The sequence below is a fragment of the Oreochromis niloticus genome, linkage group LG23 (genome assembly GCF_001858045.2).
Source record: "Oreochromis niloticus isolate F11D_XX linkage group LG23, O_niloticus_UMD_NMBU, whole genome shotgun sequence".
Taxonomy (NCBI): Eukaryota; Metazoa; Chordata; class Actinopteri; order Cichliformes; family Cichlidae; genus Oreochromis; species Oreochromis niloticus.
In genome coordinates this window covers 43,632,935-43,658,642 of record NC_031986.2, presented here as the reverse complement: position 1 = coordinate 43,658,642, position 25,708 = coordinate 43,632,935, and the positions used below count along the sequence as shown (strand labels likewise).

General features: G+C 38.4%; 1 protein-coding gene and 2 long non-coding RNA genes across 7 annotated transcripts in view; 2 read left to right on the top strand and 1 right to left on the bottom strand.

The window, feature by feature from the left end:
* LOC109194384 (cyclin-dependent kinase 4 inhibitor C) overlaps nucleotides 1-16,077 on the bottom strand; it is a 28,104-nt gene extending 12,027 nt beyond the window's left edge. The window contains exons 1-4 of one of the 3 annotated variants that reach the window (XR_003216366.1): nucleotides 14,664-15,075; nucleotides 11,606-11,786; nucleotides 11,353-11,521; nucleotides 8,791-8,903 (exon numbers count right to left, since the gene is read on the bottom strand). Coding sequence is in view for 2 of the 3 variants with exons in the window: in XM_025902973.1 (XP_025758758.1) it covers nucleotides 8,900-8,903; nucleotides 11,353-11,521; nucleotides 11,606-11,786; nucleotides 14,664-14,936 (627 nt within the window). In the remaining variant the exon portion in view is untranslated. Of the gene's footprint in view, nucleotides 1-7,543; nucleotides 8,904-11,352; nucleotides 11,522-11,605; nucleotides 11,787-14,663; nucleotides 15,076-15,741 lie in introns of those variants that run through there. The other 2 variants (XM_019351456.2, XM_025902973.1) reach the window with 2 other exon arrangements.
* On the top strand, nucleotides 3,542-8,096 carry LOC109196907 (uncharacterized). Of its 3 annotated transcripts, XR_002058255.2 has the most exons (6): nucleotides 3,544-4,665; nucleotides 5,351-5,416; nucleotides 5,511-5,549; nucleotides 5,775-5,930; nucleotides 6,394-6,483; nucleotides 6,787-8,096. It is a non-coding gene; the product is annotated as an uncharacterized LOC109196907 (long non-coding RNA). The 3 variants fall into 3 exon arrangements; XR_002058254.2 differs by having other exon boundaries at nucleotides 3,542-4,665; nucleotides 5,775-6,483; XR_002058256.2 differs by lacking the exon at nucleotides 3,544-4,665 and adding an exon at nucleotides 4,672-4,830 and having other exon boundaries at nucleotides 5,775-6,483.
* A 560-nt stretch (nucleotides 16,078-16,637) lies between the features above and the next one.
* LOC112843833 (uncharacterized) lies at nucleotides 16,638-19,106 on the top strand. The gene is made up of 3 exons (XR_003216367.1): nucleotides 16,638-16,775; nucleotides 17,447-17,515; nucleotides 17,641-19,106. It is a non-coding gene; the product is annotated as an uncharacterized LOC112843833 (long non-coding RNA).
* Nucleotides 19,107-25,708: the final 6,602 nt, after the last annotated feature.

Genomic DNA, 25,708 nt, shown 5'->3' with positions numbered 1-25,708 from the left:
TGTAATTCACTATTATCAGGATGTCCTAAAAACTCACTGAAAAGTCTTCAGCTAATCCAAAATGCTGCAGCAAGAGTCCTGACAGGGACTAGAAAGAGAGAGCATATTTCTCCTGTTTTGGCTTCCCTTCATTGGCTTCCTGTTAAATCCAGAATTGATTTCAAAATCCTGCTCCTCACATACAAAGTCTTAAATAATCAGGCCCCATCTTATCTTAATGACCTTGTAGTACCATATCACCCTATTAGAGCACTTCGCTCTCACTCTGCAGGCCTACTTGTTGTTCCTAGAGTATTTAAAAGTAGAATGGGAGGCAGAGCCTTCAGTTTTCAGGCCCCTCTTCTGTGGAACCAGCTTCCAGTTTGGATTCGGGAGACAGACACTATCTCTACTTTCAAGATTAGGCTTCAAACTTTCCTTTTTGCTAAAGCATATAGTTAGGGCTGGACCAGGTGACCCTGAATCCTCCCTTAGTTATGCTGCAATAGACGTAGGCTGCCGGGGATTCCCATGATGCATTGAGTTTTTCCTTTCCAGGCACCTTTCTCACTCACTATGTGTTAATAGACCTCTCTGCATCGAATCATATCTGTTATTAACTCTGTCTCTGTCTCTCTTCCACAGCATGTCTTTATCCTGTTTTCCTTCTCTCACCCCAACCGGTCGCAGCAGATGGCCCCGCCCCTCCCTGAGCCTGGTTCTGCCGGAGGTTTCTTCCTGTTAAAAGGGAGTTTTTCCTTCCCACTGTCGCCAAAGTGCTTGCTCATAGGGGGTCATATGATTGTTGGGTTTTTCTCTGTATTTATTATTGTGCTATCTACTGTACAATATAAAGCGCCTTGAGGCGACTTTTGTTGTGATTTGGCGCTATATAAATAAAATTGAATTGAATTGAATTGAACTGTGTTTTTAAACAACTCTTGAATCACTGAAAGGATAGGAACATACATGCTGGTATGTCCAGGTTGATCCAGCTGATACTCCACTGGCATTATACAAGGGTAGTTGCACTCAATAAAGGTTTTTCTGCGCTTGGTTGAACTCAACTCAGCACCTTTAGAGGTTGATGTAGACAGAACATTGCAGTCCATGACAGTGGCAACAACTTCACTCAGTGTAGGTTCTGCAATACTGTGACCGTTTCTCTGCAATATGTCACTAACTGCCTCTTTGATCAACGGCTCAGATAAGGAGAAGATCTGATTCAAGTGTTCTACTATTTCTTGAGTAGCCGTGTTTGAGACATGGAGGATACCCTGCATCTTTAGGAATAAGGATTAAGTTGATTTCTTAGACTGTCAGTGTCACACTGATCATCATTCCCCACTTCCGTGCTCTGGTCTGGGCATTCTTCATGCAAGTCACTAGCTACTTCAGAAATACTGGCTTGGAGATTATGGGGATCCTCACTGACAATATCACTTTGAAAGTCTGTTGCAAGACTTGCTTGGTGTGCTCTACTTTTATGGGAATTGAATAAAGAGTGCACATTTGTGCTATACCTAAAATCCTTATATGGGCATGTCACTGTTTCATGATTTTTCAAATGCTTTCTGAGATGACTGAAAAGGCCTGTTTCAGAAAAGGGTTGCTGAAATGTGCGTAAAGGGCATTTAAATAACACAGGCCTCTGACTCTGCTCTGCATAACTGCTAAGTTGTGCTGTATGATATCTTGACAAATGAGTACTCAGTACATTAAGTGTCTGAAATGTACAAATGCAATCAGTGTAGAGGCATGGAAGAGGGCTGATTCGGGAATAGTGGCTGTGCTGCAGCCTGTAGTGTCTAAATAACTGTATTCTGGAGGTGAAGGAAGCTGCGCACAACTTACACTGCCAGATCATGTTGGAAACAAAACAGAACTCCTTATACTTACAACTTAATATAACAGTTAAGTTATATTAATAAGTGATAAATAATAACAATAAGTGAATTACTATTAGCTCACAAAGACATGGTCATGGACTACAGCTAACACTGCTTTAAAATGGCAACCTGTTTTCCTCAAAACAATTTATTTTATATAAGAATCTATAGGTGGAAAATAGCATAAGTTGGTTTAGTAGTTAGTTTAACATATTTTTAAGACAACTCGAGAGAGAGCGAGAGAGGTGATTGGTAGAAGAATTCACAAACAAAATGAATTACCTGGTATCTTTATCACATCCCCAGTTCTCTTCCTTGACTCTGTCTTAATTCTTGAAGCTGGAACAGGGAGATCCAAAGGCATAAACTGATGAACAATTAAAAAGCATCCAAACGGTGACAAATTATAAATACTTCCATTTATAATTTTTCCCTGTTAATGATCTTTTCATTTAATCCCCAAAGTGTGAATGCATCTCTAGTCAAGATACTAAAGCCATCGAGCAAATATTACAATACTGAAGAAAAGCAGCAGCACTTGAACTTTAACGGCATGGTTAAATAAACAACAACACCATTTCTACAAACTAAAGACTTACTGATGAGAGGTTCCCCCAAACATATGTTATTTGAAATTATTTAATGTGCATACACAGTTAATGTCAAAAATGTCAGGCTCCTCATCACTGCTTCTCTCTCCGAACGATTCTGGTTGTTTTGATTGACAGGTTTGTTTTTTAGGACCTTAGTGATCCAAGAGTGCCAATTGGTTGGCAGAAGTTGATTGACAAGTGATTCCACTAATTAGGCAAAGTGAGAGGAGACCATGCATGCACCGTGCTCTTTCATTGGCCCTCTAACTCTGGCTTGTGAACAACGTGGCGCGTCAGAGCAGGTGTATTAGAAGGATGAGTTTCCCGATCATTCTACGGCGTAAAGTGACTGATATATATATAAAAAACACCTATCGAGACCGTCGCTCAAACGCCTAATACACCTGCACCACTTATTCGCACGTATAGTTTAAAATATAGTGTTTCTAACAAGAAAACGGCTTGAAAGCACTCTCACTGCAGACAGGTATCTCCGCTGTGTAACTGCAGGGACAACGGGCTTGTTTGGACCCAACTATTCTGAGTCATGAGAGGGGGTTCCAAAATTTAGAGAGATTAAAACACTTTGTTTCATACTAGGTGACCGGGCGCCACCTCTAGAACAAGTAGTATCTAACTTTTTAAACAGCCTGCGACCCTCATTACAACAACTTAATGCTAGCTCTGCAAGCGCAAAGTTTCCTTCGGGGAGAGCAGCAAAGCACATAACAAACACGGACCCGACATTTCTGCTACTCTTTTCGACACGCACCCAAAATACAACTAAATATTCGTATTTTAACAATAAACTAATATCAACATTGAAAACTTACTGTAAGTCCAGTGATGCTAGTTGCTGCCGTTAGGTCCAACTTTCTCCAGTCGTCTGTGTTGCCTCTTTGGTGCTGTTTCCCGCCCATATACCTTTACTTCTTCTGTGTTTCGTATTTTTTTCCAAATAGCGGTAAACGATCAGTGTATAATGCTCATTAGTGCCGCCTTCCGCTTCGGAGGGTGAATCAGAGATTAACTCGGAATAAAAATTGATTCCTGCAGCTGCTCAACACTTACGGAAAAAATTAAAAAAATATATATAGGATACATTGATAAGACAATGAATATTAAAATAAATACATTTTGTCTTCCACTAATGCATTTAAGACAATTTGATTTTACTTATTTGGTGAAACACTTTGAGATTTTATTGTATTTTAGCATGTGCTACATAAATTAAGTTTATTATTAAATCCTCCCTACTTGAAACAACAAACATAACAGGACTTTACCATTCTTATATGTCCTAACTTAACTGTGTTACGTTGTGCTTAAGTTATGATTTTAAGTGATGCTTACTTAATATAGAAATAGTTCAACTCAATCAAAAATTATTAGTTTCATTTACTCAAAAAGGAAGAACATGTTACACGAACTTGACATATTTAAGTTAACAGAACTTTTTAAAGACTTTGAGTATACACTACTTAATCTATTTAATTACTTTGAACATTCGGGTTTACAGTGTAAAGATTTAAAGAGTAAGGTTTTCTTATATAATAGATTATGTGTATTAATGGTTACTTGCAAAACCTTTTCTCGTTGGTAAGCATAAATATGACTATGTGATGTGCTAAAGGAAAATAACAAAACAGACAATACAGAAGAAGAAAATTGCACGTCTGATTTATTTGCAGTGTCCACAAAAAACAGAAGAACCATTCTTAGGTTACAGTTAGATGCCACACTTTGATGCTTGCTGTTTGGTACAACATAACTTTGTACTAACTTTGAAGCATTAGATAAATGTTAGCCCAGACACAAAGGTGCCAGGCTTTTTCTGAGAGCTTTCATACACTCAAAAAAATGAATGAGGTGGATTGTTCAGTGTATATTAATTATTTATTTTCATTTTACTTAAAATATATGTTTTTGTTAAGTTAACATGTGTTTTTCTAATCAAGTCTACGTAATTGTGTCTATTATTCACTGTACATAATACTAATGTGTTACTTGATGGCATGACATTTAAGTTAAGTCAATTAGGATCGATATACTTTGTATATCCACTAGGTGGCAGTAATGCAAAAACAGTTGTAATGAAACCGCGAAGAACAACAAGGTTTCACGGCTTGGGCCTGCTCATGAGCAAGACTTCAAATTTAACTTAAAAACGTTGTTTTGGCGCCAAGCTGCTGTTTCTTTGAGAGGTAAGACCAGTTTTTTCTTTGACTATGTTGTGTAGTATCTACATGTCGAGCATGGTTATATTTTGCGTTTGTCTTATAAGACATGTTATATCGTTTGCGTGCGCTTGTTCTACATTAGTTTTACTGGGTCCTGGACATGCTTAACATGCTTATTTTGTGGACTGTGTAAGAAACATTTTTATTGTTTTTGGTTTTATTAAGGGATTAGCTACAGGGGTTCATGGGGTTATTTTTTCATTTGCTTTCTTGGGATTCCTTTACTGTAATCCGAGAGTCATAAATATCGAATAGGATAGCAAGGATAGCATAAAGTGACATTTAAAATCCAAAAAGTCGAGGGCGAAAGCCACTGTGACACCATTGTTATGCTCTATCAGTAATCTGTATTATGTAAAAATGGTCTGTAAATACAGCATGTTTCCTAGCGGAGTTATACATATCAGCATAGTTATAAATTACAGTTTGTTAAATCACACACTTACTTTTTTAAATAAAATTATTCACGACATGTGAGTGGACAGACAATGGAAGTCGACAGACCTGGTGATAATTGCTTCTATAGAAAGTTAGCACATGGCAGTGTCAATCTCTTGCTTTTCTTCTGAGTAGTATTTTATTTAGTTGTAATTCAATCAATAATTTGCTTCTTGAAATTAAGTAATGAATTTCTTGTTTTACTTTACAGATCCTGCCTTTACCTGCTCCCTCCTATACTGATGTGGTGTATGTGGTACTGCTGAGCTTGTATGTGGTATGTGAACTGTTATACTTTTAAAAACAAAACTGTTTTATAAGTTAATTTTTCTTTAGTGACCCATTCAATGCCTCTGTTATTTCTTCTCCAGATCTGAACCATTGTAAAGGTTGCAGTTCAAGGGCCTGAGGTATGAAATGCTTTTCAGATCAGCTGTGATCAATATTTTTTGGAACTTGATAAATAACAATAAAAGCTGTAATGGCTCCATTAGCATTTTGTGTAAATGTTTGTGTTAAAATTATAGCTTTAATGAGGTCTTTCTACATTAGTTTTAGTTATAAAGTATGTATATGTGTACATATAGTATGTATATTTACAGTACAGTATGTTGTGTTTGTTGACATGTTTTCAGGTGGAAGCAGAATTTGTGAGGATTACTACTGCTCCACTTGTTCCAAGGCTTTTTGCACAACTTGACCAATACACTGACCGGCTCATAAAAGTCTTCAAGAAAAAAGGAGGCGCTGCAGTGAAGTAAATTAGACAAATTTTGGCCCCACCCACACAGGTGCATTATTCTGTTGGTAGCAAAATATTATGGCTAATAAGATCACTTTCAAATTTAAACAGCTAGTGTATGGTAGCTGCACAGTGTACTTACATTTATATTAAGCAAGACAAAGTTTGGTACTCAAAACTTTGGAAAATTAAAATTACCTAAACATAAGTAAAATCTGATCCCTCAATTTCGGGTTAAACCATAAGTGAATGTTTTTATGTTAAAGATCAGTTTTTGAATGCAAAAACGATGATGTATTAGTTTGTCTATACCTCCATTATGGACATATATAATGTGGTGGAAACCCTGCCCAACAGGTTAACTATTCATGTCCATGTGATGATTAGTTGGTCTTGTGTACATGTCTATCTGTGCAGTGAATATGTCATTCATTTTGCGTATAATGTGAGTTTGTGTCATCCTAAAGTATATCTGTTTTCTCTTCCTGTATCTCTGCCACTCTCTACGGAAGGAAACTATTGAAAAGGGGAGGGAGTGTGTCCTCAGGGCACTACCTTTTTACCTGAATGAAGACCCAAGTATCCTCTTCAAAGAATAATTGGTTGGTAATTTTAGTTTAGTTTTTTATCTGTATTAAACCAAATTTTGAATAACTAATGTTTTTGCATGTTGTAATGTTGTTGTTGTAATTTGCATGGAACCTGTTTAAATATTTTGGGGAATCTTCTTGTATACCCAAACTATTTATATTTATTGTTGAATCTGTAGTCTAAAATAGTGGCGCACTGGGCTGCATGTTCCTAATATTGTGTTTACTTCATTAAAGGGTAGCTTTGGCTCTTTTTTTTTCTTTTCTTTTTTTTAATTTAACTGGACGCCATTTTTCTTTGTTTTTGTGTCTAAGCTACAGCTACAGCTGTTCAGAGGGAGCTGGAACAAATTACCCTTGCTGTCTTCACCATCGAAAAAGCTGATGTCAGCACTCCTCCAGCCGATGTGGGTATAACCATCTAGGGTGTTCTGCATGACCTGGAAAACATGGCCTTTGAAGTACTTCAGAAGCTCTTCCTTCATCTGTATGTCAGCAGACTCTTGACCAAGGTACAGATGCTCAAGAATAAACTGAATGAATAAGCCAACCCTTAATTTGGATGATGAATGTTCTGTCAGATGGACGGAAGTTTTTCAGAGGCTGAATGGGAATAAAACGGTAATTTGTTGAAAATGACAGATAAAGGGAAAATTACATTTAAGAGAAATTTTGAAAACTTTGTAAACTACTACAATTTGAGAGATTTTACTCTTGTGGGGGGAGGGGGGCTAGTAAGAGACAATCAAAAGTATTGAGATTTAAAGGATTTAATTGAGAGATGATACTGCACCAGAAATGTTGAAGGGTGGTGTGTATATTAGCGTTCAAGGTATATTGTTATGAGGTGGAAATATGTTCATATTCTGTTTGTGTTACATTGTGTGCATTGTAAAGGTAATTGCAATACATACTAAGAATAAGGGTAAGTTAGGAATGCAGGATGAATGTATATTTTGCGGGCTTTTAAAGACGAACAATTGTTTCCATGTTAAAATGTTTACAACCCAAGTTTTTTGCCCAAACACTGGTAAAATAAACGTTGAGTGTGGCAAGTGTTAAATGGTTACTGTTGTGCTGTTGCAAAAAAACTGAACGCTGACAAGCTGTTTTATTGTTAGACCATAATGCTGGCATGTTTTATTAAAGTTTTATTTGGGATGGTGATATAATTTTCTTTGATTGCTAATATCAGTGGACTATTTATTATTATTATTATTATTACAACATTATTTTTTTTAATTGTGGCTGTTGAGGTGGACACTTCACTTTGCATTGTTAAAGGAAAGCACTTCATTGGCGTTGTGTTACTGGACTGACCCTAAGCAATCATTGCAAATAGCAACTTTGCTATCCATTTTAGACACTAAAAGAAAAAACACTCCACAGACCTTACTAGCATCACATGTGCATAACTCAAGTGTCATCTTATCAACATGTTATGTGGTCTTCAATGTTTTTTTCTTCTATTTCTGGCAGATACAGACATTTAATTTAAAGTGTTGATGTTCCATCTGTCTACATACTGTTAGTTACTAACCCTAATGACCTGTTGTGTTTTATTTTGGACTGGGTTTACACAAATGCTCACTGAATGTGTTGGCAATAAAAGAAATTTAAAAAAATAAGTTGGATGTACTTAATTCATTTGTGTGGAACCTGTTGACAAAATAGATTTATGTAAAACTAATTAGTAAAGCACAAGGTGGCTGAAAATATAATATTTGAATTAATCTAACTTAAATTTAACATTTTACTGCCACAAATAAGAAATGTGTTGAAGTAACTAATCTAAACTATCTAACCTGTAAATATATCATTTATGTTCATACAACATAATTTGATTTAGGTAGTCTTAAATATCTCTTGTTAATCTTAAGTAGTTTTTTAAAATTAGATGAACTAAAGATTTTTGCTTTAAACTAACACAATGCAATTTCGTGGAACCTGTTGACAAAATAATTTTAATTAAAGTCAACGTTTCATTTTTTTGAGTGTAGATGACTGGAACATAACACCACCAAACAAAATGCAGCATCAAAAAGAAGTTAATGTTTATGTGATTGTGTTGGAGGTGTGTAGGTGCACCTAATGGTGAATGTGAAAGTGATCTTTCACAGTATGTAAGGTATTAGTTAGTTAGTTAGTTAGTAAATGCATAAAAATAACAATAGAAAAACACTTTTATGCACTCACTTTCACAGTTTTTCAATAACCATATGAAAGAGTCACATTCTTTGATTTAGTAAGCAAGTGTTGCTAAGTATTCTTTCCACTAGACTGTGAATATAATAACCAGATTTTTGTAGTGCTAATTACTTTTTTTACTTATCGATGTGTTCAATGTCCCGGGAAAAAAGTCCATGAAACAAAAGATCAGAAGAAGTTTCCAAACGGATTCCAGGTTCTCTTAATCCTATCCTTCCTCTTACCTGTGGGAGAAAAAAGTTCATGTCACATATTTAACCTCTGTAATCAGGCATACTAACTAAAATTAGACCTGACAAAATCATAAAATAAGTGGAACTACAATTAGTTTTACAGTCTATAAAAGCTAAACATTTTCACTGTGTCGTCAGCTCCACGAGGCATGATGGCAAATTTGATTTTAACCCTGGGATTAATTTCCAACCGACATTAAAATCTGTTTTTGTTCCAAAGCAAAAGAAAAAAACTGGTTTGTCACCTTTAAACTGTTCTTTGCGCTGTAGCTCAGCGCACATCCTCCACAACGCTGTCATTTGCCTCGGATTGATCGATTTTTGCCTAGGCTCGTCTAAGGCGGGCATTTTTCGCTTCTCGTGTGCGGTCTCTTAATTATTGCTTTTGCTCCATAAAGGAAAGCTTTGTCAGCAGTGTGCGTTTTATTTCCATCTGCACCTAGACACAATCTAAAGTTACTTAGAGCAACGCCCCCCAAAACAAACAAAAACCCATGTATATCGAGGACTTTGTGGTGGCGGAGACCTGAGGTGAAGTTAAAATCTGCAGGTTCAGCTGTCCGGTCCTGTTTGAGAAAAAAAAAAACAACTAAAGAAGATGCGGCGTATGCGCATTCTCATTAACGATGAACTGACGTCTGACTGGAATCTGATTTGAGATTATTTCAGAAAGAAGCTTTAACACAGCGACCTCCGGTTTCCTCGAATAATGAATTGACATCAAAACAAAGCTCGCGAGTTCAGGCCGTGACGCCCCCTCAGCTGACACACTTCAAATACAGGTTGCAATAATTCTAATTCTGGTAATGAAGAAGTTAAACAACAGTATCACCACTAGGTTATTACAAGCTCGGTGTAATTATTTGCTATTAAAAATGGAACAACAAGACGGTCGGTTAATTTCAAACTAAATGAAAACAGGAGCACGCGCCTTTATTATGTTAATGCGCACGAAAGATTTTAAGTTTCACTTTCGGTTAAATGTTTCGAGCTGAGTATCAAAAAGAGGCACTTTATTAGAGTTCAAAGCCTCGCTGAGGAAACACAAGAAAAAAACCAAACAAACCAGTTCAATCTGAGAACTGGAAAATAATATTTTAATTATATAGAAAAGGTGACAGCAGCATTATGTTTCCTTTACATTCAGAAACGTTGTTTTCTGGCACACAATGGACGGGCCTCAGAAAGCTCAGTGTGTGTCCTCAGAGTGTATTGACAGATTTGAACTATTTGACTATTAACATGTAAAATCAGGCCAAGCTCAAGCTCACGTTGATTGTTTGGTTAACAGTAACTCGGTGCTTTCTGTAGCTATTGTGGTAAGTTGTGTAACTTTGGAAAGTACCCCATATACCTGTTTGTATCAGCTCCTGAGGCTGGTCAGAAAGCTTTTACATCTGTGCCTGTATTAATCTATGAGCATAGCAGTTTATGATTTAAAGCAGCTTGTTCATCCTTAGATTCATTGAGTAGCCTGTAAAGGTGCACACTGGTTTAATAAGTATAAAATAAGTATAAAATTGCTCCTTGCACTACTCTTTGTATCTTATGGCTCTTACTTCCTAACCTCTGCTTAGTAAGCATGTGAGAGCACAACTGTACTTAGGTGACTATAAATGTGTCATATAGAGAAAAAAACAAAGAATACAAATTTGACTTCATATGTTAATGAAATAGTAAAGTGAGATGAGGCAAATGCAACAGATTTAAACACACAGCACATGTTGTGGCCACAGACAGCCTGTAATCTGTTGGTGTAGTTTCACACAGGTTCTAGAAACAAATGAAAGATTATAGTGCTTCAGCATAAACTTATATGTAAGCTAGAAACAGTAGCTCACTCTATCCACGACCACTTATCCCTGTTATTTATTATTAAATTTAACTGAATTTTATTTTAATTTTATCTTTATTTCATTTTATTTTTCAGAGAGACCAAATGTATCTTTTAGTGTTGAAAAGATGTAAAAAAAAAATTAAGGCCATTATGTGTGTTATTGACATGACATAATTTTTACATCTCACTGTTATGCTCCACAGCCTACCTACCGATTCTCTTCAGGCTGGAATTTGTCCACTAATTTTAGGTAATTCATAATTAAACAAATAACTAACAAAACAAGAAAAAACAAACTGTCACGCCTGAAGCCTTAAAACTCACAAAGCTATAAAATATTCAGAGCACAAAGCACTGTACTGACATATAAAATAATTATCCTACATCTTTTACATGGCTCTTTATTTCTAAACATCACACACACACACACACACACACACACACACACACACACACTAGAGTGTACTAAAACTTTTGTTTTGTTCCTTTACTTTGTGTTTTTGACTTAACTGGGCTCAGGAAAAATCCCTCCTAGAGACCTAAATTATTTTGGGACCAGAAACTCTGTAACTTATCGTGTAAGGTGCAGTCTGGTCCACTCACTGATGGTTTTGGATGAACGTGGCTGTGTCCGTGTGGCTATTGCCGCGCGCGAGCTGCTCGGCGGTGAGTCCGTCATTGTTGCGTACGCCGCGATTCTCGGTGTATCCAATGAGTAGCCTGACAACCTCCACGTGACCCTTACTGGCGGCCAGGTGCAGCGGAAGGTTACCTTCATATGGAGTTATAGGTCAAGAAAAAACCAGGTGCGAGAAGAAAACAAAACATAAGTAAATGAAATCATTTAATTCCGTACCTTTTTCATCTGCGATGTTAACATCGGCCCCATATGTTAGCAGCGCGCGCACAGAATCCACGAATCCTTCACGAGCGGCATCGTGGGTCACGGTGAGACCGCAGGAGGGATCTGGCACATTTGGATTTGCCCCCGCTTGCAGCAGGGTCTCAATGACCCGGGAGTCCCCCAACTTCACTACCTGCACACACACACAGCATTTAGGAGAAGAAGAAGCTTTAAGGAGCTGCCCAGGGTGTGCCTGGCGATTATCATTTTTATATTTAAATATTAAATTCATCCCATGACACCAAATCCCAATTGAAAGCATTTAGTGCCCAATAAGTGTATTGTTATTAATTCTGCCGGGCCGCGTTCGCCCCGCCTCTCCTTCTGACGTTTCTTGTCGTCACAGGGAAAATTTGCGCCTTCCATTGGAGCAGCATCAGCGGACCTGTTTCTATTGGTGGCAGACAGGTAAGGACTGAGTTATACTGCCAGAGTGAAAGTAATGGGACAGATGGGTGAGAAACATGTCAGCATGTATGAATTTCCAAAAATATTTTGCATAATTATGAACTCGCGAGCACACGATATGTTGGATGAGCGGCCAACGAGGAGGAGCTTTCTCTCTGAGTGGACCGTTCTACTGCAGGCCTGCACGCAATATGATCGTTCATATTAAACCTCGTGTGTCACTCAGACAGTGCATGAGCAAAAAAATAAATAAAAACAAGCACGCTTAAAATCAGATCCAAGCAGGACACGGGCTGATAATCTGGCAAACCGGGCATTTTTCACGCTGGGCCCACGCATTTTGGGGCCGCTGCAGGCCTTACAAGCACTGACAGCAGCCCATTGGCTCATTTTCACGAGACTGGATTTCCTACTTAAATCTCTCCGCTGCCTCCGCTAAAAACAGGCCTTCTAGTCACGGGAAACTGCTCCTGCTAGCATATGATTATTTGACTTTCTGAACAGGTTTGCTCTTAATGGTAACTCTTGCTCTTAATCAATCAATCAATCAATCAATCAATCAATCAATCAATCAATCAATTAAAACAGATATTTATGGATTTCAAAATCTTGTTTGGTTTTCAAATGTACTTTTTTCAGTGATATCTTTAATAGCAGGAAATTAACTAAGCATAGAATTCTTTTCTTCTTTTTTCAATATTTTTCAAGTAACCTATATTTGACAAAAGCATAAAGAATGGAAATTCTGTTTTTGGTGCGATACCCAATTTTTTTTTTATTTTTTTATTGGTATTATTTATCTGGAGGCGCCCTCGCTAAAGTGAGGAAGAGAGGAAGGAGGTAGATGGATAGATGGAGGATTATTAAAACCTGTTTCAATCAATTTAAAAAAAAAGGAAGAAATGTGTGAATACAATATGGATTATTGTAATACTGATACTTAATTGTCACATGTGATATTGATTTTGCATTTGATAACTAAAGCACAAAACCAAGAGAAAGGAAAGTTTATCTACAGAGAAATAAAGAGGACTACAGCAGGCAGCTCAGGATATAGCAGCCCTCCTTTGTCTAGATTGAGCAGTAAGGAAGGTGAAAGTGTAACATGACATGCAGAGTGACACTGTTTTCTTTTTCTTTTTTGCCTTTTCTTGAGATAAATGTAGAAGCAGCAAATGCAAAGTACCAACCTCTCTGTGTAAATGGATGCGTTTGTAGAATTCTGTTGATTTTTGATCTGACAGACATCTGCATTAGCGTGTTGGTGTTTAAATAAATAAATAAATAGCATATAAGAACAGAACAGAACAGAATAGGCTTTTATTCTCATTGTACATGGAATAAAAATAGAAATAGTAGGACACCAAGAATAAATGACAGACAAGAGGAGGACGGCACGCAATAGAGGACAAGATAAGCAAGTAAAAGCTTTTCTACTGTGGGCAACTTATTTATTAATTATAAGCACTTATGCCCCCCCCCCCCAATGACTGTGCATAGTTATCTATGGTTTAATATTCAACTGAGTATAAAATAAAAGTGAGAGTTCATACATGAAACTTGGATGGAAGCTGACCACATAATGTGCAGAACTTCTGGTTGTTTTCTGTACAAATGGGCGCGCCCTTTGTCTGTCTGCCTCATGCTTCATCAGTGTGCTTTCTTTTCTGTGCCCTACTTTATGATGAAATGTAGCTGCTACTTAAAGAGTTTTCACTAAAACAAACAAAAACAAAAATCAGACTAAGACTTTTTCTCCCAAACATGGTGTTGGATAGACACAAAGGATCTGTTCAGACCTCTGCCCACAGCCATAAACCACTAATTACTTATTCTTTATTTTCCGCTTCTTGTAAAATTAAGAGACTTGAACAATTTATATATTTTGTCCTAAAGCAAAAAACGTACATCTGAATAAATCCAGGTTATTTTTAACAGCTAATACCCTCACCCACCATTTCCTTAACACCACCATTTTGTTGCTCCTTAACTCCACTGACAATTTCAGACTTTAATCTTGCTTCGTATTTGCTGATTTCTCTTAATTACAATAATATGAACACGAGTTTATTCTTTACTTCATGTGATACAAAAAAACCTACAACTCTCTCTGAGTCAAGTACAAAATCTGCATTTGAAAAATAAATTGTGAAACTAAGGAAGTGATAAAAGAACATCTTATTACTCCATAAAACACACTCATACACACATATGTATTTATATTAACATATACATTTATTCAAATCTGATAGTAAATCATGAATTTCAGCACAGCTTTTTAGACTTTTGGTAAACTGTTTATCTTTTTCACTACACTTAAATCTATTTTGGAGAGTCCAAACTTATAACTGCCACACGCAGATTTCTGCACTTCAAAAAATATTTACATCGATCTGAGACGATTGTATTTAGTATAATGATGACATTATCGAAGCTGGTGGATATTTGAAGAGTACATGTGAGGAGGCCTCGGCCTCTAACACAAAGCACTAAAACAAGGAAGTAAATCAAGCTGCTAGCAAGCAAAACAGACTGAAATCATCCAAATATGTTTAAAATCACTTCGGAAAAAAAGCCAGTTCAAAAGGTTTTTATTACTTACCTGTATTGCAGTCCTATTAAACACATTTTTTCCATTTACATCAGCTCCGTTTTGCAGTAGAGTTATGATTTCTAATAGATTTCCAGTTGCACAGGCATTGCAGAGCTGGTCAGAGAGACTCATATCAGGTGTCCCTTTAAAACGCAATACAAAGCAAGCAAACTTATCACCTAAATACTTCAGCAGGCTGTGTTTAAGACTGAAATAATCCAGGATGGTGGACTGGCCAAATACAGAGAAATCTGAAACATGTCCCTCCCACCCTTGCATCATCCTTGGCTTAACCTGTGCAGCTCTTGAGCTGTTACTGAAAAATCATTGTTAATGCAGTAAGCTAGCCTATTGATAATTAGTTAGATGGTAATATATATGCTTTGTTTTGGTTTTTACTGCAAATATTTTAGTGAGCAATCAGTAATTTCTCAAATCTCTTTCTTCAGTCATGTCTTTTCTTAGTTTTGTGTTTCCAATTCTAAAAAAAAAGAAAAGCCAACAAACAAACAGACAAAAGCAAAGCAAATAAAACAATGTAGGGGGTATAAGACAGGTTTAGATTATATGCATCATGTATTTTACATAAGGACTGGGCACCTAATGATATATTTGTAAAATTCAATAGAATCAGTTTAGGGGTCACTCATCAAAAACAAGATGTGCAATAAATCTCCAGCTCTACTGTGTGTCAGAATCAACACTGATTACATGTTTAAAGCTTCTATTTGAGCATGTTATGCTTGTCCAGCAGCAAAATATATGCTGCCTCTCCCACCCTTCCCGAGATACTGATATACTCCATGTAGGTCATAATTAGAATATTCAAAGAAAATAATTTTGCCTATTTTTTCCTGCTCCCCTGCTGATTTTCCTGTGTGCAGATATTTTGTTGATGTCATGTTTGGGCCTGTTTATGGGAAAAGCTCCATGGAACCTTTTCACAATATCTATATGTCAGGTATACAGTAACCCACCTGCAGCCTGAAAAAACGCAATCAAAGCCAGAATTGTGACAATGATGTCTGAATGACAAAAAGTAAGCACAAAACACAACATAATTAAATAGATAAATATAAAAACTTACGTTAAATGAAATAAAAACCATAGCACGCCTTCCTCCTGCTGTTCAGTGCGTGGCATCGCATTTTCCAAACGACTCGAGCTGAAAATCCCCCCGAAAAACAGCCAAAAAAGAAAAGAAAAGAAAGAAAAAAATAAAATGTCGCCTCCACGCATGATTTCAAGCATGTGATGCATTTACTGGCAGTTCCCGCTCGTTTTCAAAAGTAATTCGAGTTTGTATTTCCGTTTTTTTTAACGGGTTACAGGATGAAAGAGGGAAGGAGACACGGAGATGACTTTCGTTAGAAATATCGCGCAGTCACCGTAAGGCGAGCCTCCTCTCCGTTTAAAAAAAAACCTCTCGGATGAATCCAGAGCTCGTGAACATCAACGACAGACGTTCTTTCCAAAGAGACGGCCTGATTGGACGGTTCCTCATTGGCTCATAGGCGGGACGGTTAACGGAACTTCATAAGACGGTAATAATGGTGGTGCCTTCATTCATTGTCCATGTGAATGTTTTGAAACGTCAACGCGCTGGCGCAGACGATGCGCGCCTTTTATTATTACATTACAGATACGGAGCAAGAAGTCTTTTTTTGTAACGTCACGGCCGGTGTGCTTTTAGTTTCTTTTTCTTTGCCGCCCTCTCGTGTAACAAGATGTGCATCTCCGATCACCTCATTTGGTGGGACAGTTATTGCGGACTTTTCACGCAGAGAATTCACGCGCAGTGGATATTTTCTTTTTTTCGGACTAGTCTCTGTAAATCCCAGAGATGCGTGTTTCTGAGGGGAATCCCAGCGGATCAGCTGCTTTTGAAATACTCAGACCAGCCCGTCCGGCACCAACAATCACGACGCGTTCAAAGTGACTTTAATCGCCTTTCTTACTCATTCTGATGCTCAGACGTCAGCAGGTCGGGTTATGTCAGGTCATGTAGACATAACCCGGCTATGTCTACATGGATAAATGCACGGAGTTGCTGCCGTTTGAGATGCCATTAGATTTTTGACTGAAGGAGAGGTTGAGCAGATGTACCTAATGAAGTGGCCGGTGAGTGTGTTTGAACAAATCTCGCAGAAAGCATAAACTTATTATACAAGTAAAGCATTGTACTTGTGAAATTAGCATTATGGTCTCTTCAAACTGGCAAACCAGCTGCCTGATGTGTACATTTTGCTGTTAGCAAGCTAAATATTATAAATTATTATAAATATTATAGTGTCTCCTTCTTTACATTAAAGTCATTCCCAAGTACTTGAAAATGTTCTTTGGGGTCATTCTTATGAGCAGGGGATACAATTGTTAATTTGTTAATTAGTTAATAAACTCGTCTGAAGCAGGTTAAGAACCTTGTTCCCTGCTACATAGTGAAGCAGAGCATTTACAACCTTCCCTCTAGCCACGATGCACATTCCCTTAAGAAAAAAAATGCTAAGGTTTTAGATTTAAAGCTTCAGTTACCTTCAACGTTTTTTTTCTCCATAGAAGGGACATCTCACATGACTTCTTTTACCCTTCAGGTAGAGAAAAGTAAAATATAATTAAAGCTACAGATGCACCTAGTTTATTCTGGGTCACGTTTTGGCATGATAATCCTTTGATACTATAAATGACACAAATTTTTTAGCCTATTTTGCACATTTGTGTATCCAAGGTGTCATTGCAATAAATAAAAGTAATAAAACTTGCAGTTCATTTTTTGTTTTGCTTTCTTCTCACAGGTTTGCACTGGAATCGACAATACTCCAGAGGCAATCACTCTGTTAGAGTTCATGAACTGGGATTTAGTGGTAAGTTCATTATTTGCAGGCTTTACTCTGGGGCATGCACACTGCGATGCTGCTCCCCCAGAAGCTACAGCAAAGTACACTACGCTCGCGTCAGCCTACTGAAAGTTTTGCTTTACATATTAAAGCTTCCTGCTCGTCTCCTTTGTGTATACACCGACTCACGGTGGTCTTCCAGTTCATCCTGTTGTCCAACTTGATGCCCAGGTACTGCTAGTACCCCACATCACATCAACATCACATCAACATCACCATGTCTCTGGCCTATTCACATCTGGGATTTCTCCCATACCTCTCCACAAAATCCAACACATCTGTGCTGTACTCCTGCTCCCGCTCATCTCTGATGTATTTGTGTAGTTCCAAGTCTGAGGCATACAAGGCGAACGGGAATGGAGACATCACCAAATGGCCGAATCACACTTAAGAAATCAAAGAAGCTTAGCAGCTGTTACTGTCTAGATGGAAGTATAACCTCTCTGCAGCATGTAGACGAATGCATCAGCCACTCCCAGATTTGGTTTGTCATGCAAACTGAAGATTGTGGCGAGATGTGCTGTGTCAGTTGTTTTAAGTGTTTTAGGGCTGAAAGGAATGCCCGGCTTCAGTGTAGTTCATTTGTCCAGAAGTTCTGACTATGCAAATCTGACGGGAAACTGTAGCCAGGCACACCCACAGCAACTGGAAGTTACAGTTAAGACAAAGAGTCTTGTTCATAACTGCTCCGGCTATGTTTAGTCCCAGTGACTGCCAAAACAGTTTCCAGCTGTTTGCAAACAAGTAATGTGAGACATTCGAAAACCTACACAGACTTTAGTCAGATTCAAAGACAGTGCCTACACGGTTCACTGAATGCCAGCTATAATGTGTTCAGTGATGATGATTGTGCTCTTCATGCTTTTTAATTGTTTCTTGAAGTGTGAAAAGAAATATCTGATATAGATTTAGATTCAAAGAATGAGCATTTATTTAATATCTGACATTAGAGCCACACACAAAAACAACATGCTAGATGACTTTATTTTGCAGTCAACAAAACTACAAAGGAGATGGTTGTTACATTTTTCTTTTCTGTTCTCTTTGGTTCTGTCACTCTTCTTCTTCTTTTGTGGGTGTTTCCAATTTCCACTTTTAGATATCAACCAGTAGGAAGCTTTTACAATATGGTGTGTTTAAATTGTAAATGGAATAGTTTGTGTAAAGTGTTTTTAAGAAAAATATGTCACTGAAGAGTCTGTGTGGCTTCTTTTTTTGGAATTTAGTCAGTGTTGGTTTCCTGAATGAAGAATATGAATTGTAAATGCCGGCAAAGCCGCTTTACCTTGCGCCTTTATTTTGAAGAGTACCTTAGCACTTCCTCTTTTATTGTGTCACACTTCCTGTTCTGCTCTCAGTGAAACCACACAAACACATTGCTTCAGAGTGAGTGAACAACCTTTATTTTTGGAAATATTCATGTAAAACCATGTACTTTATTTAACTGTCACATGCTATAACTTGGGAAACTTTATACTTCTATCTCTGGAAATTGAACTCCTCATCTCAACGTTGACCATGCACTGTGAACTTTATCACAGTTATAATTCAATTCAATTCAATTTTATTTATATAGCGCCAAATCACAACAAAAGTCGCCTCAAGGCGCTTTATATTGTACAGTAGATAGCACAATAATACATACAGAGAAAAACCCAACAATCATATGACCCCCTATGAGCAAGCACTTTGGCGACAGTGGGAAGGAAAAACTCCCTTTTAACAGGAAGAAACCTCTGGCAGAACCAGACTCAGGGAGGGGCGGGGCCATCTGCTGCGACCGGTTGGGGTGAGAGAAGGAAAACAGGATAAAGACATGGTGTGGAAGAGAGACAGAGATTAATAACAGGTATGATTTGATGCAGAGAGGTCTATAGTGAGTGAGAAAGGTGCCTGGAAAGGAAAAACTCAATGCATCATGGGAATCCCCGGCAGCCTACGTCTATTGCAGCATAACTAAGGGAGGATTCAGGGTCACCTGGTCCAGCCCTAACTATATGCTTTAGCAAAAAGGAAAGTTTGAAGCCTAATCTTGAAAGTAGAGATAGTGTCTGTCTCCTGAATCCAAACTGGAAGCTGATTCCACAGAAGAGGGGCCTGAAAACTGAAGGCTCTGCCTCCCATTCTACTTTTAAATACTCTAGGAACAACAAGTAGGCCTGCAGAGCGAGAGCGAAGTGCTCTAATAGGGTGATATGGTACTACAAGGTCATTAAGATAAGATGGGGCCTGATTATTTAAGACCTTGTATGTGAGGAGCAGGATTTTGAATTCAATTCTGGATTTAACAGGAAGCCAATGAAGGGAAGCCAAAACAGGAGAAATATGCTCTCTCTTTCTAGTCCCTGTCAGGACTCTTGCTGCAGCATTTTGGATTAGCTGAAGACTTTTCAGCGAGTTTTTAGGACATCCTGATAATAATGAATTACAGTAGTCCAGCCTGGAAGTAATGAATGCATGAACTAGTTTTTCAGCGTCACTCTGAGACAGGATATTTCTAACTTTAGAGATGTTGCGCAAATGGAAGAAAGCAGTCTTACATAGTTGTTTAATATGTGCGTTGAAGGACATGTCCTGGTCAAAAATGACTCCAAGGTTCCTCACAGCATTACTGGAGGCCAAGGTAATGCCATCCAGAGTAAGAATCTGCTTAGATACCATATTTCTAAGATTTTCAGGGCCGAGTACAATAACCTCAGTTTGATCTGAATTAAGAAGCAGAAAGTTAGCGGCCATCCAGGTCTGAATACAAATTGTGAAGAACTAATCCGATCACATTTTCTGTAGTGCCTAAAATAACATTTGGATGTTAGGTTGCTTAATAGTCATCCAGGAAATAACATTAACATAGAAACTACTGAGCTACAGGGTATTGCTTCTGCTATGGTTTTCTAGTCTGCTTTTTAATGGAGGAATGATATAAAAGAGTCAACTGCAAGGAAGCCTTCTGCCAAGAATCGAGTTGAACACAGTTTCTGAATAGAAGAAGTTTCTTTTAAGAGGGTTTGTGCCATTCCCTATCCTTCAACGGTTAGTTGTTACTCAGTGATCCAATGAGCTAACCTAAACCCTCCCACGGGAGGCATGCTGTACATACTCATGCACACAAGGGTAAATGTGTGCATGCGTGTATATGTGAACATGCACACATGCATGCGCATGAGTGAACGTTGATGCACATAGTCTATTGTCAGCTCTTGGGCCATGAGAATATTGCCAGTGTTTCGTGAGGGCACGCATTGTCATGAGTGGAGACTGGCTGGCAGTGTGACAGCGGCTAACACACTAAGTAGCTGGCATTGCTATGGGCAGGCCGGTGTTGCTCCATAAACAGACTCTCCTGGTTCTGACTGCTTTGGACAGTGCAATCTGAATATTGTAAACAAAACAGCAACGGCAGATGTTGCCAAATTTAGGGTTTTTTTTGGTCTCCTTTAGTCATTGGAAAAATAATCTTGCTAATATCCTGCAAATTAATATCTTTCTGCATCATCCATATCTCACATCAACTTCAAGTGTTGCTTCACAGGGTGCTTTTTATTGAAAACCCTAACAATCGGATGACCTTCTAAACAAATACTTGGTGACAACGGGAAGGAAAAACTATCTTTTAAAAGGAAGAAACCTGCCGCATAACCAGGCTCAAGCAGGGGTAGTCATCTGCCACGACTGGTTGGGGGTGAGAGGTGGAAGACATTGTGCTGCCTTGAGACTGTGCTTGGAAACACAACAAACCTTCTTGTAATGGCATGTACGGATGTGTCATCCTAGAGGTGTTCGACTACCTGTGCAATGCCGATGGGCGGAAAGTAACGTCTCACTCCAGCCAGAGCGACAAGGACACTAACCAAAAGCAGAACTAGTAAAAAACAAACAAACAAAAAAACCCAACAAACTATCAGGAGGGATAAGTACATTAAAAAAAGCAACCTAAATACACCCTGTGATTCTGATTCAGTAGCTTGTAGAACTACCTTTAGCAGCTTTACCTTGAAATGATGAGTTTGTTTAAATTTATCAGTCTGTCACATTGTTGGGCAATACATTTTGCCCACTCTTCTGTATAACTGTAGTTCTACATGAGCCAACACAAGCAGCACAAACAAAAGTGACAGCAAAGACTTGTGGTCTGTCATGCTGTGTGTTTACTGATATAGCAATATTTAAATAGAATGTAATAAAATGAAAGCCTATGTGAGCAGTAGGGTCCCCACATTCAGGTGTGTTTTTGCATTGTTTTCACTTTTTATACCAAAAGATATTACATAACTGCCTGTATTCTTGATGTCGATATGTAAAATAATTAGAGTGCCCTGTAAAAAATAAATACATAAACTCAAAGGTTGAGGAGTTGGTATTCTGGCTTAACACAGCTAATAAAAACCAGTAAATAGAAATGTGTTCTTTTTATTGGGTAAATGTAGAGTAGGAGGAACTAATGTACCACAACAGACTGCTGGGATTGTATAAAAATGTAAGAGGTTAGAGTCAGGAAGCACAGGAGGAAGAAGCACACCACAGCAGAGTTTATAGAAACTTGTGTTAGAGTGTGGATATACTTTCGTATTTGCTCGCCTGCTTTCACAGCCATATGAACTTGAGTGGCATCCTATTCTTTTTCCATAGGGTTAACTATGATGTTGACCCACCCTTTGCAGCCATAACAGCTTCAGCTCTTCTGGGAAGGCTTTAATAAAGGTTTAGGAGTGTGTTTTTTCACCAGTCTTCCAGAAGCACATTTGTGAGGTCAGACACTGATGTTGAATGAGAGGGTGCGGCTCGCAGTCTTTACTCTAATTGATCCCAAAGGTTTAAGGTCAGGACTCTTTGCAGGCCAGTCAAGGTCTTTTTCCATGTCCTTATGGACCTTGATTTGAGCACTGGTGCATAGTCAGGTTAGAACAGGAGTGAGCCATCCCAAAGTGTCCCCACAAAGAGGTGAGCATAAAAACTGTCCAAAATGTCTCGGTATGCTGAAGCATTAAGACTTCCACATGAAGTTTGGAGGTCTGTAGTGACTGAAAGAAAGTTGGTGACCTCTACACACTCTGCTCCTCAGCATCCACTAAACCCGCTCTGTGATTTTACGTGGCATACCACTTTGTGGTTGAGTTGCTGTCGTTCCCAAATGCTTCCACTTTGTTTTAATAACACCAACAGCTGACTGTGTAATATTTAGTAGCAAGGAAATTTCACGACTATGCTTGTTGTACAGTTGGCATCATATAACAGTGCCACGCTGGAGTTCACCGAGCTCCTGAGAGCGACCCATTCTTTCACAAATGCTTGTAGAAGCAGTCTTTGTGCCTAAGTGCTTGATTTTATACACCTGTGGACATGGAAGTGATTGAAACCCTTGAATTCAATGATATGGATGGGTGACTGAATACTAAAGTGCAATCTTGGTCTTTATATCCAATGATATAGTGAACATCTGCACAAAGTACAACATAAAAAACAAACACTTCCCCCTTTTTAAATCATTTATATCTTCAAATAGATTTTTATTTGGAATTTAAAAAAACTTTAAAATAGTTTAAAAGGTTTAAACTATTTTTAACTCAACACAAGACATAGAGAACCACAGCTACTAAAGTAAAACAGGAAGTAAGACACCACTGAACAAGGAAACAAGATGAACCTGACACGAGGGGACACTGAACGAAAAAAAGGAAAGTCAGAGGAGACTCGAATAATAAATAAACCATTACAAATCTATATAAAATATAAACTAACCAAGACTTGTAAATACAAGTAAATAAAAATAGAGGTCTATTAGCAGTAAACTAAATATTGAATACTAAAAAAGAAACAAGGAAACAAAACTTAAAAGCTGATTTGCAAAAAACAACAACAACCTCAAAACTCTGGGACAGATGACAGGTGCTTGATACTGGTGACAGTGGCGATGTCTTTCACGAGTCATCCTTCACTAATTGCGCTGTGCGTGGAATATGTTGGGGTGTGGTGATATTGTGTTTTTTACTTTGACTCGTTAATACTGAAACCCCTTTACCACCTTACTTTCAATACACATTAATCTTTCACTTATGTGGTTTTGCAGGTCAACGTTCAAAAAACCCTTCCACACATAATGAAAGACATATATATACACACACATACACGCACACATATATATATAAAAAAATTGCCCCGCACGCCCCTTCAAGCTCGGGTCCTCTACCAGAGGCCTGGGAGCTTGAGGGTCCTGCGCAGTATCTTAGCTGTTCCCAGGACTGCGCTCTTCTGGACAGAGATCTCCGATGTTGTTCCTGGGATCTGCTGGAGCCAGTCGCCTACCTTCACCCTCTATGGATCTTGTGCTCAGAGCTTGTTCCTGTGCTGCAAGCTGTCATTTGGGGCCATCTTCGTGATGTATTCGTGGATGTTCGTTGTCTCATCCTGGACTGTGGTGCTGACACTCACCAGTCCCCGGCCTCCTTCCTTCCGCTTAGCGTACAGCCTCAGGGTGCTGGACTTGAAACCCTCCGTGCATGGTCAGGAGCTTTCTTGTCTTGATGTCAGTGGCTTCTATCTCCTCCTTTGGCCAGCTTATTATCCCAGCCGGGTACCTGATCACGGGCAGGGCGTAGGTGTTGATAGCCCGGATCTTGTTCTTACCGTTCTGCTGACTTCTCAGGACTTGCCTGACCCTCTGCAGGTACTTGGTGGTTGCAGCTTTAAATCTTTAGATTGGGTGAATACAGAAATTCAGTTGAATGGAATACAAACATCTAGCTGCAAACATCTCTGACCTGCTGTCAATACTAACTGAAGATATGTGACACTTTGGAAGACTTGGCATACACAGAAGATAACAGATTATTAATGGAAGGAAGCCAAATGTGGATTCAGTAAGGAAGTTAATATCAACCTTCTGTTTATAATAATGTATACTTCATTGATCCCCGTGGGGAAATTCCTCTCTGCATTTAAACCGTTCACTCAATGAAGCAGTGGGCAGCCATCAATCTAGCGTCTGGGAAGCAGTGTGTAGGGACGGTACTTGCTCAGGGGTACCCCAGGGTAGCCATTTAGTGGATTCAAACCCCCAACCTTCTGATCATGGGGCCCCCACTTTACCTACTGTTACCTACAATGAATCCTGTGACATGGTGAGCCAAATCAAATCTGCTGCTGTGCCTGTTTGGTTGACGCTTTGCATCAGATCTTTAATGGTGAGACTGAAGAAGTTCTGACCCTCACGACACTCATCAGTGTACCAGTTTAAGTGCGTTGGATAATCTTGGATTAATTTCTTTATCCAGTCCTGTCTGGGGTCAGTTGTCATGTTGTTGCTGTCACAAAAAAATTGCTTTAGTGTCATCCGCCACTACAACACCAACAAACTCTGCCCATTTTTCTCCTCCTAATAATCCAGTGAAGACAATGTGTTTAAAAATATTTATTAACTTGTGTTTATTTTCTGGTATTATTGATATGGATGGTATTTTTTTTATAGAGACGCACACACCAAACCAGTAATACACCACACACACCTGAATGAACCATCATCAGGTTAATTTAAAATAGATGGTACGTCCTGCTAAAAGCATGTCCTATTGTTCAGCCACTAAAGGCAGCAATTATTTCAACAGTTATTTTGAAGAATTATTTAAATTTTAACCTCCTAAGACCCGAACTCTTTCATGGCATGCATTTTTAATGCCTCTGTAAAAACAAAGAATTATCTTTTTACCTGATGTAATTTCTGAGAAAAATTATATCCACATATGAGGACATTCGTTTTAAATTTCGATAGAACACTAAGTCACAATTGAGTAATGATGTGCAAAACTTTGTATTTGTTGTCTGAACACGGCAGCATTTTTCCTGAGTGCAAAAACAAAATGAGAAACAACAGTTGTGCCCCTTTGAGCAATATGGCTCATTTGAAGTGCTGCTAACAGTTGCAGGAAGACGTGTCTGTAACAAAGTAAAAAAAAAAGTAAAAGATTTCTGAGCATTGCATGAAACACGAAACATTTCACTCCAAAACTGCTACTTCCAGCATACACCACTCCCTCCAGCAATGCAATAACCGATACAAACGTAATAGCCTGTAATTAGTTTATCTGCCGTATCTGCTGTTTCTCTCAGGTAGTTGTTTACATTGTATAATTTGTTGTGGTCAGTATAAGTCACTACAATGTGATTTCG